This window comes from Saccostrea echinata, unplaced genomic scaffold (genome assembly GCF_033153115.1).
Source record: "Saccostrea echinata isolate AGI-Se365-2 ecotype Australia unplaced genomic scaffold, CSIRO_AGI_Sech_v1 ptg000051l, whole genome shotgun sequence".
Taxonomy (NCBI): Eukaryota; Metazoa; Mollusca; class Bivalvia; order Ostreida; family Ostreidae; genus Saccostrea; species Saccostrea echinata.
Window position 1 is genome coordinate 2,898,142 of NW_026889800.1, and position 16,287 is coordinate 2,914,428.

General features: G+C 33.3%; 2 protein-coding genes across 2 annotated transcripts; one reads left to right on the forward strand and one right to left on the reverse strand.

Moving 5' to 3' along the window:
* Positions 1-2,442: 2,442 nt before the first annotated feature.
* On the reverse strand, positions 2,443-9,629 carry LOC133203477 (protocadherin gamma-B7-like). Its single transcript, XM_061339255.1, has 4 exons — positions 9,592-9,629; positions 8,922-9,061; positions 5,147-5,463; positions 2,443-2,754 (listed from the first exon to the last, which is right to left on the reverse strand). The coding sequence occupies exons 1-4, from the start codon at positions 9,627-9,629 to the stop codon at positions 2,605-2,607; spliced, it is 645 nt and encodes a 214-aa protein (XP_061195239.1). The 3' UTR covers positions 2,443-2,604.
* A 3,339-nt stretch (positions 9,630-12,968) lies between these two features.
* Positions 12,969-16,108, forward strand: LOC133203478 (putative nuclease HARBI1). The gene is made up of 6 exons (XM_061339256.1): positions 12,969-12,997; positions 13,167-13,399; positions 15,082-15,194; positions 15,286-15,397; positions 15,633-15,822; positions 15,940-16,108. The coding sequence occupies exons 1-6, from the start codon at positions 12,969-12,971 to the stop codon at positions 16,106-16,108; spliced, it is 846 nt and encodes a 281-aa protein (XP_061195240.1).
* Positions 16,109-16,287: the final 179 nt, after the last annotated feature.

A 16,287-nucleotide genomic window follows, 5' to 3' on the forward strand; every position in this document is an offset into this window, starting at 1 on the left:
TATTTCATGATTGTTAGTATGAATTTGTCCAAAACGAAACATTTTTGTGAAGACGAATGTATGAGTTGCAGGTGGCATCGAGCTAGTATTTAATGTCTTTCTGTGGTTACTGGTTCTAATTCTCTATTTCTGTAATAATATTTTAATACATAGCGTTAGGAGTGTGGAGTGAGATGACAGATGGGGGTGGAGGTCAAAATATAAGAAAAGAATATATTGTTTTAAAAAATAATATGTAAAAGGTACTCTTAAAGGTGCTTAGACACAGATTTGAACTTTATATTTTCTCAAATTTTCTGTATAATATCACGACTTATATATTGCAATAGCATTTCACACGAAAATATATTTAAAAACTTATATTATCTGGAAATCATGGGAACTACAAATTCCGGGACGTGTTTGATTAACACATCTTTGCACTTACACAAATTTTAACTTCATCCTTAGTTAATATTTAAGAAAAGAAGCGATTTTGTTATGTATTAATGAAAAATATTACATCTATAATCCAGAAAATTCAGAGTAGAAATGTTCGAAAGCAAAACCAACTCACCAGTATTGTCAGTCCGCGCTCTGTGATGTGTATATAGTTTAACAAATTGAACACACCTGTGAAACGTAAACTGTTTTTGTAAACAGGGCACGAGCTTTGTTATTGTTAATGTTTACGATTCACCGGGTGTGTTCAATTGTTAAACTCTGCACACACCACTGAGCACGGACTTACAATAATGTTAGTGGGTTTTGCTTTCGAACATTTCTACTCTGAATTTTCTGGGTTATAGTTTTAATATTTTTCATAAATACACAACAAAATTACCACTTTTCTTAAGTATTAAGAATAAAATTAAAATATGTGAAAGCGCAAAGATGTGTCAATCCAACGCGTCCTGAAATTCGAAGTTTTAATAACTTCGAAATGAAATAAGATTTTTAATATATTTTAGTATGAAATGCTATAGCAACATATAAGTCATGAAATCATACAGAAAATTTGAGAAAATATTAACTTCAAATCTGTGTCCAAGCACCTTTAAGAACAGCACAAACACCTTTAGTTATATTACTATTCGTGTATTCCTAAATAGTAAAGAATCAAATTTGTTCAAATCAGGGTAAACAGGACAGGACACAATTGAAGCCTCAATGAAGGAAAAAGTATTACATGTGCATATATCGGGATAATCTTGAAATCAGGATCAAAAACAATGATCTGAGACCAAAATAAAGTCAAATTATAAGTTTTGAATGTGTTGATTTTTATTTAACAAACAGGGTTAAAAATTGCAAGTTTGAATATAATTCCAATCCAAACTATTTTTAATTTTTAAATTCGTTTCAGTCGCCCGCGCGGCGCAGTGGTTAGAGCGTCTGGTCTAGAGTTGCGGAGTAAGGAATCCTTACCTCGCGGGTACGAATCCACTGCGGGACGTGGAGACCGGTCCTTAGGATGAGACTGTATAAACCGAGGTCCCGTGTTGCAGTCGGTGTTGGCACGAAAAAGATCCCTCACTGCTCAACGTCTCTGAGTGCCGAGTATGGGTATAAATTTGCAGCCCTCCACCGGTAAGTGGTGGTGTCTCCATATGAATGAAAAATTCTCGAGAGAAACGTTTAACATCAAACAAACAAACGAAAATTCGTTTCAAATTGATATAAATTTGAAATTCGACGAAAATTTATCAATTCATGGATTTAAGGCCTGTTTTAAGAACATCATGCCCAGGACCACACTTTGCAGGACTCGGCCACTGTGGCTTAGTAAAGTCTTAAAAGGCTATTTTTTTTCTAAAGTACATACTGAAAAAAATACCTTTTAAAAAAAATATCTTCTCAGGGATAAATAATGCCAGTTTGCAAAAAAATAACTATGTCCTGTACAATTCAAAATCAAAATCAAATGTTCAGATCCCCGGTGATTGGACAAGGTCACGATAGAATTTTTTTTTAAATTTATTTATTTATTTTTTTTTACATGCAGACTATCATATCATCTTGTGCAAGAAAAACACGGTACTTTTGTAAACGTTATGCTTAACATGTTGTTAAAATCTAATTTGATGAGATAATAGGCTTTACAATGGATGAAATAATACATGTATTAAATTTGCGTAATTGTCTATGTTTTAGTCAGAAAGAGAAAGGTGACTCGACGCAGATAATCGTTGTTGTCATTTTTTTTAAACAGCTTCATCTGAATGTTATATAAATTGACATGCAATAGCTGTATTTTTTCTCTTAATCATAACCTTTATTACCAACAAAGAAGTTTTTATCAATTTGACAGAATTTTGTTTTTTCCATTTACTTCACTTTAAATTTTTTGTCAGCAATGTGCTTTGATAATAAACACTTAATATTTTTTGGGATAGGTATAAGGACTGAATTGACAAAAAAGGCATTGTTAGGCATCTTTTTACTTGTATATGGCGCATTTCAACATGCAGTTATACATATAATTTGTTTGTGCCTTAATTTTCATCTTTGATGTTCATGTAAGAAGTTTCAACTTTAGCTCCAGGTCCATTAAGGATATCCGTGATCGTATCAGTCTCAGTTACGCAATTCTTATAGAACATGCCTTGATTTACACATAAAGATTCAAATATATTTACAACAAATGAGAGTATCGCCGTAAATGAAGGAGGCACTACCTGTGATCTTGTACGTCAATTCTCCGTGGATATCTGTATCGTTGTCTGTAGCTGTCACAGGTAGAATCTCTGTACCTATCTGTGTAGTCTCCGGGATCTGTAATAACATGGTTGCATTCATTAGTGTATGATTGGCACAAATATTCCTTTCTGTTTCAAACAAAATTGGAACAGAAATATCAGAATTTTATTTGTTTTGAGGAAGAAAACCTGGCCGCCTAATCATGAAACAGTTTAAGAATTAATCAAAAGATTGCAAATTGTCTGAAATATTTACATAGAGACAAGTACAATTTGAAATGTTATTAAAGTTTGTCTCGTCGCCCGCGTGGCGCAGTGGTTAGAATGTCTGCTCTAGAGTCGCGGAGAAAGGAGTTGATCCTTATGTCGCGGGTTCGAATCCAACTGTGGGACGTGGAGACCGGTCCTTCGGATCAGACCGTATAAACCGAGGTCCCGTGTCGCAGTAGGTGCTGGTACGAAATAGATCCCTCACTGCTCAATGGCCGTAAGTGCCAAGTATAGGACAAAATTTGCAGCTCTCCACCGGCAAGTGGTGGCGTCTCCATATGAGTGAAAAATTCTCGAGAGGGACGTTAACATTCTTTGTGCCGCGGGCCTATGTTGGGCCTATTTTCAAAAACTACGTTAAGTGCCATGGGCCTATTTTGGACCTACTGTTAACTCATTACGTCACAAGTAAAACTGATTATGACGCTCCGTCATTATTCTGAGTTTCGCGCCATTTTAGCCTCTTGATGCAGAAAACAATCAATTATTTTACAATTATATTACTGAAAATTGTGAGAAAAATTGTGAGAAAGAACAGAGATTTTAAACAGGCATTTCATTTGTCTTAATCTTTGGAAAATGTAAACAATGCATTCTAATTTAAAATTAAGGAATTTCATCAACATCTTCAATCCTTGTCTGAACGATACAAGTAATCAAATTAAGTTCCAGTGTGAGAAAAAATATTAATTATTTACCTTAAACATGTTTTGATCGTGGTAAATATGAAATACTAGTAATGCAATATCATTGTAATTTCTGTAAAAAATTTTTTTATCTAAAATCGGCATTATATACCATACAATTTAACAATATAACATGTAAGCCTTGTAGAGCTTTTTAACCGACTATAAAACGTTTTATCCTTGGGAGCATCGCAAATTTATACAAAGAAATGCAGATTACAACAGATTACTTAATCTGGAAATAGCAAAAAAAAAAAAAAAAATAGCGACTGTGTAAAATGTATGGTATACATGATTAAAAAGTCTAATAAATATAATTTGTGGAGGAAAACACTCCTAATTATCCCGGGATTGTATATCGGCGAAAAGGGGGGTGAAAATATCTTCAAAATCGGAGCAAGCCCCCCCCCCCCCCCCGCAAATACCCCTAAGCCCTAAGATCTTGATTTCCTCCAAATGTAACTTAACCAAGTATAGTAATACATTATTTACTTTATTTTCTAACAGCTAAGCGAGGCATTTACGGTCAACTACTACTTACATATAGATGCACATTGTAAGTGTTGACGGAATATTTAGTTTTTCCAAATGGTTTGTTTCTTAATTCTTTAAGGTCCTTGAATATATCTAGCACCAAATACAAAGCACAGACTCCAGTTTCAATTATATTTTTTAACCCATAACAGAAAAATAACATTATTATACTATGGGTTAAATAATTATTACAGAAAGAAGTACCTGTGATACAAGTAATACATATTGTAGAAAAATGTTGTAGTAAAATCACAAAAAGAACAAGTTTTTATTATTATTTTTTTTATAAATCTAAGTCTCTTCATTTGATTGAATCAAAAAATCCGCAGAATGCATTCGAGTTGCCGATCAAGATCAACATAAAAACAAACAAACAAAAAAGTTTGTCTCCCTTTGTTAATTTCAATTTTCAAAAATGAGTTTCTAATGTTCATTATTTGAATGACTGAAAATTTTTGAGAATGTTCTGAGCTTGATATGAAAAGTCAAGAAAATGGTTTACCGTTCACGATGATCTTAACAGATAATGAAATACATGAAGATATCTTTCTTAAGAATGTATATAATTGAATTGTTTAAGCGTGTTATACTGTTTAAATGTATCATATGTCATTGTTAATCGTAGCATTTCATCGAGCCACCAAAATTATCAAATCATAAAATTGACTTATGCAGATCGGGATTTTTGAATAACTTAGTGGAATCGCAAAAAATTGTCTTCAAGAGAGATCAATTAAATTTGCAATAAAAAATTTAAGTTCTGCACACAAATTATAAGACAGGGTTAAATCATTGATTGAAAAAGTCGAATAGTGATCAATTTCATAAAGGTCATAAGGAATACAAATCGAAAACAGCGCTATTTACCAAAACAATTATATTACTTGTTCATGCACAAATGATGTAAAATGATAAGTGACTAAAGAAAAGTTTTTAAAGTTTGATTACAAATTATAGTCTTTTAACGCATTTACTTACATTTATACTTAGTTGTTGTCCATCTATAAAAGGGGTAAACTCATTTACTGGTTCAATGTGGACGGTTACAGTCATAGATCCTGTTTTCTGAGGGTCAAGGGTCGAGCTGTCAACACCAACCACAATTAGCGTGTACATGACGTCACCATTGTCGTAATCAATGACATTGTTAGTGGTGTAGATTGTGTTATTATTAACTATTTTAAACTTTGGTAGGGGATCATCTCCTGACTCAATATAAATTGATGAACAACCAGCAGGATTACCGTCTGGTTCCTTGTCTTTATCACTGCAGTTAAACGTGGCTACGAATTTATCTGAAAACATAAAAGCCAATTCTTCTTCTACCGTACACTTTTTGTTGCAACTTGTTTTCTAAACTCTCTATAATATGTATGGCATCAGATCTTGAAAAAGGAGTTGCAATTAGTATATATGCTATGTAAAAAAAAAGAATAATTCATATTTAGTCTTTTATATGCTGAGCATGTCAGCTACATCAGCTGACCAAAAATCTAGATGTATAATACATTCAAAAAAAGATACTTGTTGTTTGTATACGAATTTAGTTGCAGAAAATGATGTACCATTTCCTTCCCCCAATCTTCATCTTTAAATTTACATTTACAAATATTTTTTGCTTAAGTAACACTATTTGAACAATGCATTTATCAAGCATTGAATTATTATTTTTTTGATTTTTTTTATGTCGTCGGTCATATAATAGCATCTGGTCTGTACGACAAATAGAATACCACGCGTTTGCGCGGTATGATAATTTGTTGGCCAGCCAGGTGCTGTAATTTGACTGACGACATCCAAAAATAATAATACAATGCTTATATTTATTCTTTTATTCTTTCTCTTTATAGATGTTATTTTTCATTTATCTTTATTTAAATTTAGCGTCTTTCAGAACTGGTTTGGCAGGCACGAAGTATCATTTTTAATAGTGGGGAAGTGGGGACGGAAAAATAATTGACAACTTACATGAAAATTCTTTGTCAAGCAGAAAAATGTAATAGTCCAAACTTGAACTGTTTTGGGGTGAAGGTGGGGGGTTGGGGGAGGGTATATTCCAACTTTTTCTTCATTTTTTTTTTCAAAACATTTACATTGGAGGATTTGGCTATGCTACAAAAAAGTGTGGGGGCCGAGCGCCCTTTCAATAAAGATTTTCATATTAAAATAACAGTAGAACATTATTTTGAAAAAAAAAAGGGGGGCAGTCCAAGTCCCTCTGATACTATGCGCATGTTTGATTAATGAGACGGAAGAGTCATTTTCACATAATTCAAATAAATATTTCTAGGAAGAAAATGACAAATATTTTTTGAACGTAAAATTGTTATAATTTTACAAGAATTTGATAGGGTACTTATTTACAAATTAATTGAGAAAAAACAATATACATTATATAGTGTTCCTTACAGAAAATGTATTTTTATTACATTTTCAACAGTGAAATACTGTGATTTATTTATTTAATAAAAGTGATATTCTCTCACAGTGTGAAAGGATACCAAAATGATATTCTCTCACAGTGTGAAAAGATATCAAAGTTAGTAAAAAATAATTTCTGGCCTGTCATAAGATAGAGATAGTAACTAAATGCAAATTCCTTCCCAAATGTGTTGCTAAAATCCATGCTATGTAATGTTTTCAATCACACAACTGCTAAGCTATGACGTCTCAACCGCTCAACTATTACGTCAGGCCTATGTCACTGTGTTAAGAAAAGACCGAGGCAAAGGGAAAATCAAAGAAAATGTAATAAACAGAAAATTCGATGTTTTGTAGATGAATATGGAATTTATTTCACTCGTGAGACAGGATTTTTTGATATTTTCACTCGTGCTTCGCACTCGTGAAAAATATCAAAAAATCCTGTCCCACTCGTGAAATAAATTCCATATTCATCTACAAAACATTGAATATCCTCTATATATCCTGTTGTATTCTTGCGCCAGTGACAAGGCTTAGAGCGTGTTCATAGGTGATTGAACGTTTTAGATTTCAAATGGATTTCAACGAAGAAAAGTAAACTGAATGTAAAAATATTAATAAAACTTTAAGTACAAGTTTGTCATGTAATCATAAATTCCTTAAGTCATTACCTATAGACATAATTTTTCATTGACGTAATGCAGTAAATAGTCGACGTGTCCAACGGATTTGACTAATACTTATTCGGCTTTGATCAAATGACCAACCCTTATCTATATTCCTATTAGATATTTGAACATGATTCTTTATTTCGTACATATTTGAGCAGGTTGCATTTATTTTGTTTTTCCTGGGGTTCCTTGGATAAAAATCTTATTTTTAATTGTATCTTTCTTATTGTAGTATCTTTCTTAACGTATACTACTTACGAGGATTGTATGGTTAACTCGTGAACAAGTTGTCTAGAGTAAAAAATAATCATCACAGCGTCCTAAAATTTTTACGATTCTTTAGTACTTTTTTTATTGAGATACATGGCAATTTAAAAAAAATATGGGATTTTATGTTATGTGTGGTATCGCCCTTACAGCGCATGCATGATAACGTCAAAGTGTCTCAAGTAATGTAACGTTCCACCTTTGCGAAAAAGTTTGACAAGCCCACTCAAATTCTGGAATTTTACTGATGCACACACTCGAGTAGTCCTTATTCCTCAATAAACTTGCAAAGGTCCAACCTCACAGACGCATGGACCTTCTGACGATTTGTATTACATGTAGTAAGTAATCATATGGACAGTACCTTTACTACAGACAACTAAGTAGGCAATCTTTTTTTTTCAAAGTTCTGAAGAGATATAGCGTATTTCGCCAGTTGCTATTCATCCGTATGTTTTGCTCTATCGCGGACTCGATGAAAACGCCTTTCCTTGAAACGCTAATTCCACTTTTATACCTCAACATATTTTCTTATTTTATTTTTTTCTGTTATCATATTTAATTCTGTAAAGGCGTCATCACTAAATCTACCTAAAAACAGAACCGCTCTCCGATGCGCCGTAACGTCATCAAACTTTGGCATTTCTCGCGTGTTGGTTTACCGCCTTTTCATTTCAAATGCTCAGTTAGTTGTCGAAAATATAGCAAATATTTTTAATTTTTCCAAATGACGAAACGATAGGTGTCTTAATTTTTTTTATCCAACCTTATCTATTTAATTATTTTATTTCAAGATAATACTCGCGTATTCTCTAATAAAACCCTGGATTTTTTTTTGGACATGCACCGTAGGACCATACCTTCTACATATTAAAGTATAATCAAATTCTTATTTTTGTCTAAATTTTTTCAAGAAAAATTAAGATGAACTCAAATATGATAAATAACATTTGCTGAAATTTCAGCTCAGTGGGCACATTATGTTTTAATAAAAATGCTTTGTCCGCGATTTTACCGAACTAGCAAATTTAGTCTTCCTGTGATAAAGTTACATCATTTTTGACATCACATTTAATGATATTCGTCTTTACAAAAAGCGTATAAAAATATTCAAATATTATAAAAACTGATTCTCCATGGATTTTGAATTTACATACATATTTTTTATGTTATTTTAAATCGAATATCAAATTATGTATGTCAGTAAATGAAACTGAACGAACATGCTTTTTTTTGCACAAAGTCGAATGCCTAATTTCAGAAACTAGAAATCTAAGCACAGTTCTTTAGTATATGAATAACATTATCAGGCATTATCAAATACAAAATTGGTTTCGTTTTGAAAGAAAGACCTGCAATGAGAAAAATTATATATAGATGTATTTACTAACCCTCCGGGAGATTTTCCTGAATTTGGACTGTCTGAGATTTCGGGAGTATATCAGGCTGATATTCATTTGCCGGGAGAACGTTGATTGTCACAGGCCCGCAAAAGTCTCCCAAAGCTTCAGATGTCGGGGGGTCTCGTACCCTATTGATGTTTGTTAATTTATAATTTATATTAATTAACAAGAAACACAAAAAGTTCTGCCAAATGTTATCATATAATATAATATGTAAACAAAGAGATATCAATATAAAACTAAAGAAGGGAAATATAAATAGATTGATGAGGCATTTTTATTTCCTATATTTCAAATAAATTGAAATCAAAAGCTTTGGGTCATTTTCGTCTATGCTGCTAATTAAAGGCAGCACAATAGAAACGTTAACACTTAACGCAGATTAATACTATGTAAATGAATCTTCCTATTTAGCGCACCGAACTTTTGACTACATATATATATATAGAAAAGAGCAAGTGCACTTTCTTACAGATGTAAGTAATTTAATTATGTAAGATGGCAAAAGAACTTTTTCTCCGATTTCTCATCTTATATTCTACTGTAAATATAATTTATGAAATTACACCAGATATTATTAACACGATGAATTTCATTTTAATCATAATGTCAAAATAGAATATGCATTTTCCTTATTTCAAGTAGTTGTGCAAGATACCGTTTAGAGAGTTGTCTCCAATTTCTGGTGTATTTCATATTCTACTATTAAATTAAGTGATAAAAGTATACCCAACATTGCCAACACGATGACTTTCAATTTGTTCGAAATCCAGGGACTTTTTTAAACGTAATTGTTTTCCAAAAAGTTCAAAATAATCGCTTTTTCCAAATATATAGAATATATCTCCACCCGTAGATGAGTAAGTGAAAACTCTATATCCGACACCTTCTGCCTCTGACACATTTACAGTGACGCCACCCTTATTTGGTGGGTATGTACATACTGCAGCTGTTGTTCCTATCAATATAAAATTGTGTGTCAACATTTCCCTCTATCATACAAAAAATTGAGAGAGAAAAAAAAAAATAAAGACATAGAAAACAAAGAATCGTTCATAGATGTTTTACATTAGCATCATATTTTAAGTATGTCTTTCATCACTTTTTTTTTCTTTGAAGAAATTAAAAAAGGTGTAGAAAAAGATGTAGATTAAACACCAGACTCTTTTGAAAGACTTCTTCCTCGAAAAGCCAAATATATATTAAAAATCAAACGTCTTTGATATATTATTTTTTCCTGTTTTGGAATCAGGTTATGTTTTCAAATTCCTTTTTCATTTTCTTAATATCAGCTGCAAAGTAGAATATTCTAAATTTAAAAAGTAATAGAAAAGGTTATAAATGATTTTTTTCTTTATATCTACTCACCTTCTTTAACATAGAACCCCAACAGTACAACAAGAACAATGATAATTGTCCTTGGCTGTGTCATCACTTTAAGTTCCATGTCGTATTTAACAAAAAAGGATGCATGTCAGTGCAGTTTTATTTTAAATCACCATAAAATTGTAGACGGTGCCCCATTTAATTTAATCTTTATGGAAATGGAAATTTGTTCCAAACTGGCAAAGCACGTCATATTTTTACGCAACAAAAACGTTTAGAATAGTTTTGTTGTTGCTTTCACGGAATGTTTTAAACAAAACATTCATATTAATACCTTTATAGTGAGAATTTAAAACAAAATGTTAATTTCTGTTTACACTTAAAAAATTAAAAGCTTAATTTAAAAAGGTATTTGTATTATTTAAATGAAAACAAAAACTGACTAAAACTACCAAAAAGAGAGAGATAGAAAGAGGAAAGGAATTGATAAAACAAATCATAGAATTTTTTGCATAAAAAATTGTCTCTAAGTTTAGTATTGCTGGGCTGTAGGATGAAGGAAATTACAAACTCAGGAAAGGCGAAATTATGAACAGAAAAAAAATCACATGTACTAATCAAATTATAGTATACAGTACCGACCAGACACAATTTAATAACAGAGCAAACCCTAACGAACCCCGGGTTCGCTTTGCGTTCGCTCGGTGTCCGCTATTTAAATAAAATTGGTGCGCTTTGGGTGCGATCTGGGTTTTTTGTGAGTTCGCTCGAGGTCAGCTCTAGGTGCGCTAGAGCGAACTCGGCGTTCGCTTTTACTCAACTCCTTTTTATCTTTTTCCCTGTAAGCCGCACTCCTTGTATATTCCAAATATACCGTTGTTGAAATGGTTTATTTTTGTTCAGTGGTGACCAAAAGGACGTTTATACCTGCTAAGACAAATGGATTGATTGATTGTATGTTGTTTAATGTCCCATTCTTCACTCATATAGGGACGTCACCGTACTCCGGTGAAGGGTTTAAAATCTGGACCTATGCTCGGCACTCAGGGCCAGTGCAGTGAGAGTTCTTTTTCGATCCAATGCCTACCGTGACACGGGACCTCGTTTTTTAAAGGTCTCATCCGAAAGACCCATGACTTACACTACTAATGAAGGGCGCTTTTACGAAGGAACAGTCACTATCTATGTTTACAGGTATAAAGGTTTGAAGCGGCGCGGCGAACGACAATGAAACCCGGGCCTTCTGACCACGAAGCAAAAACGCTGCCATTAGTCTTCCGTGATCCGTACGACAAATGGAGGACGTTAATAAAATTACCAGAATTTCATCCTGCGTTCTAAGCAGAAATATGTACTAATACACATGAACATATATGTGTGTCTCGAAAGATGATATTATTCTTAACTTTCTCCATATATATGACACACTGCTAAAGCAATGCTCATTGTTCATTGTGCAACTTTTCAAAATTAATTCTTTCCCCTGTCAAGCATAAAAGGAACGTCACAAAATGGACAATAAGTATATGTTTTATAACTTGTACATTTCTTTTTCATATAAATGGCTACTGCATTACAATAAACACGATTCTTTCTTTTATCCAATACCTGTTGAATACAAGTGTTGATTGCATTTGAAACAGAAACATTAGGTTTGTCTTGGCCCATTTTAACCTTGATTTCAATGTTCTATCACAGATAGTTGTGGCTGAAGATAACATAAATGTAACTTCTTTACAATCTTTCCATTGGACTAAAACACATTCATTTTCTCGATGCCATCTCAAATCACCTCATCTTGCAACTTTTCACCTACTTTAAACATCTTTCAATTCTTTAGTAATAGACAAACTATTTTATTTCAGCACACCAACAAGATAAACCTTCTTCTGTAACAGTTCTTTGCCAATTGGTAATGAGAAATAAAAATCAGTAAAAACCTTGTAACCTTGAACCAAAAAAAAAAAAAAAAACCAGGGTTAGAAACTCCCTGAAATTACAACTCGCAATTAATTGCGAGTACCAAGAAAGTGAACTCGCAATTTTATAAGACTCGCAATTTTCATATAAAGTTAAATTTATATAAATTAAATACATGTAACTTAAGGAAAAAGTAACTACTGTACAATACAAAAATACAACTACAGTGTGACTTTTATTTGAATTACTGATTGAAATCAAAAGCATTGTGTTCTGTCATATTATATAATTTTGCTACAGTTTCAATGCAAAAAAAAAAATCAACTTGCAAGTTTTTGCGAGTTACCTAATTTTTAACTCGCAATTTGGGAATTCTAACTCGCGTTTTGCGAGTTGTATATAGTGAATTTCTAACCCTGAAAAAAAAAAAAAAAAAAAAAAAAAAAAAAAACCATAATGTCATAGTAACATTGATTTTGGGTGTCGGATACGAATACGGAAAGATGATACATTTATATAAAAAAAAAATAACTATACAATTTTCTTTACGTTTGTCGATTAAGAACCCCTCTATACACTGCACACTAAAGAGTTCTGGCCCCGCCGTCACCAACATCCTCAACTCAATACTCAGCCTCAACTCTGAGGTTTTCCCTCAAATTCATAACCTCACCCTCAAGTCACCGTCACCACGCAAAAATTGAGTTTTCCTCAACCGAATTTTGAGTAAATACTCGAATATTTAAGAGTAGCTCTAAAGTAACCTTAAAATCTTCCTCAAGAACAAAAATGGCGGAAAGACGTCGCAGACGTAGGAAGTATAATAGGTTTTTGTGTTTAAGAAATCAACCATCGAAGAGGACAATTAGAGACAGACAGAACAAATCCTTTTAAAATTTATACTGACGATGAGTTGTTTGAGCGTTTCAGGTTTAGGCGGCCTACCATCATACATATTCTGTAGAAAATTGAAAACAATCTTTTAAGCAGTGCGAGGAATAATGCCTTACCTCCACTTTTGCAACTTTTGGTGTGTTTACGGTTTTTTGCTACCGGGGCATTCCACAAACTTATTGGGGATAGCTTCAATGTGTCCGAGTGCACGGTAGGAAGATGTCGTGCGGTGGCCAGTGCAATCGTCAGCGTCCGAGGCGATTTTATTCAATTCCCTAAGGATCATAAGGCCAGAGAAACCAAACAAGAATTCCTGAAAAATGCAGGTAAACTTTCCCCCACTAAAACCAGTCTGCTAGCCTTTAGGCCAGATAAAATTAAACTTTAGATTCTCATCCCCGCCCGCCCCTCTCAAAGTGCCCCGCCCCGTTGTTTTTTATTTTGGTTTTCAAAAGTATTTACATGTATTTTTGACTCAGCAAGAATCAGTCAAAATTTAAGAGTTATCTCCCGTCTGTATTAAAAGTCGCGTGGCGCTATTTATAGCACAAAAGCCATGTGAAGAATGGAGAAAAATCGGCAATAAAAGCAGTTTAAATATGTAGGGAAAAGATAATTTGCCAGGATAGAGAAGGCAGAAAAGCAAAAATAACATAAATACATCTAGATACCATCACTGGCATGAGCAAGTTTTTAAAGAGATTTTAACCAAGTAAAAACAGACGAAGAAAATGACATCTGGTCAAGTTACAACTTAATAATAATCGCCAGTTGTATGTGATTTTGTCTTTAAAAAAAAAAGAAAAAAAAAAGATCGCTGGCAGACTTTAGAGGATAATAATGCTAAGGAAATGGTACATGTAAATCTTAAAACTGTTGAGCATAGGCTTTTCAGTAGAATATTTTACAGTTTTAGACATCGATCCTGTTTTGCAAAAATGACATTCTTTAATGTTGAACGTGTCAAGTCTCAAGAACGAAAGTACGAGGACAGTGGAAATCAGTGATATTTCACACAAAACAAAAGGAGTTGTTGGTAAAACTAAAAGGTATTTGGAGAAAGGCTGATGAGAAGTCGCCAGTGACGACTACTACATACAGCATATGCAATTTATTGGGATCCGCACCCCATTTTGTGTGGCGTGTGCCGTATCTGTGTACTTGAAAATTCATTAATAAAAACTATAAATATTTAATATTCTATAACAAGAATCTTCGGTAGATATTTGAAAAAAATAAACAATAAAATATATTCATATTGGCATTAACATAATGTGAAAATTTTGTGTAAGAAGAGCGTTATGTAGATATTTTCAATAATAAAAAATAAAATCCGCCCACCCGCCCCAATTTTTTAGCAAATTAAGATGAGAATCTAAATTTTAAATTTATCTGGCCTTACTTTCTTTTTAAGAATTTACAAGAGAGATAATGCACAATATTATCTTTGAAAGCTCGTACGTCGGAAAGTCGACTTTTTACTACTAACCTACAGTGTAAGAGTTAATTGTTAAACTTGTCAGTATGACCTGTCATGGCGAAATTCCAACGAGAATATAATACATTCATTTAAATTTCTATATAATCGTCTGTATTAAAGTATCTTTATTGGCCTTCATATTTTTAGGTGTTTTTTTTTTTTTAAATTTTGCACCCCCCCCCCCTTTCCAGTGAGAAAGTTGGTTCGGGGTTGGGGTTTTTTTTGTATCTTTGGCTTGTCAGGTTGCCCTCCTTCCCCCCAAAAACCGTTGCTATGTGTCTGTTTCATGCATTTTCTCATATAAAATCATAATTTCTAATTATATATAATACTGACCAGTATTCATTTACAAACTTTCTTTACACATTATACTTGTAAGAGCAACTAAATACCGAAAGTCACAAAAAAATATTAATAATAAACCAAAAAAACCCCCACAAAAAACAAAACGAACCCCCCCCCCCCCCCCACACACACACACAAACAAAACAATTCAATATCAGTCATGATTGATACGCTTTTTTAAAGGGTTTCCAAACGTCTTAGGATGTATAGACGGGACTTTCGTAAGAATTATTGGCCCATCTGAGAATGAAGCCGATTTTGTCAATAGAAAGGGTTTCCACTCACTCAATGTTCGGGTACATGTACTTAATTATTTTAGATACACAATACTGGAATAAAAATATAACAAAAATGTTAATAATTGTATAATAAATATTTCTGGTTTAGATGGTATGTGGTGCAAAGTTTAAATTTACCAGTGTGTGCGCTACCTGGCCAGGAAGCGTGCACTACAGCCGAGTGTGGAGGGAATCTGCCCTGTGTCGACAGTTTGAACAAGGTACGTGCATAATTGAGGCGTTGATATGGGGAAATGCTTCGGAAAACGTAAATATTTCAACACTGAAAATACCCCCCCCCCCTTTCCCCACCAACCGTCAGTCATCACTTTGTGACCTTTCCCTTCTAATTTCCTTCTGAAGCCTGCAGGTTTAATGTATACACAACAGTTTTATAACTAATGCCTGCTGAATGCTGATACTTGCTGCATATACATATACAGCTTTTTACAACAGGTGAACATAATGGATTTCTTCTTGGTGATTCGGGATATCCTTGCCGTAGATACCTGATGACACCGTACCTCAATCCAGCCATTGATGCTCAACAGCGTTTTAACGCTTCGCTCTGTCGAACAAGAGTGCTAGTTGAGCAGAGCTTTGGGATTATAAAGAGGCGTTTTGCATGCCTTCAAGCAACACTTATGCAAGTTTTTTTTCATTACAATGCATGAAGCAAATTGATCAATGAAAAAATACTTTTTTGGATATTTCAGTTAAAATTATATTAGGATGTGATTTTTACATGTTTACAATATTGTAGGACAAATCCTGACCAGGCAGCAACATATGTTGTCGCATGTGTTGTTTTGCATAATCTGGGGATAGAGAAGGGCGATGTTATGGACAAAGCCTGTGACGCTGCAGATGCATATCAAGCTGATCACTATGTACATAGCCTACAACGCTCAAGAGGGAAGCCACATGCGTGATTATATAGCAAACGCATATTTTGGATAGACGTACGTAAATAGATTTAACATGGAAGTATTTTTTTTTAATATATTGTGTTAATACTTGATGATGGTGGTATTGGTGATAATGTTTTTGATTTTAGATGCTATTGCAATACACAGAGAAGATTTGGATTAAGAAAACAAACGCATGACGA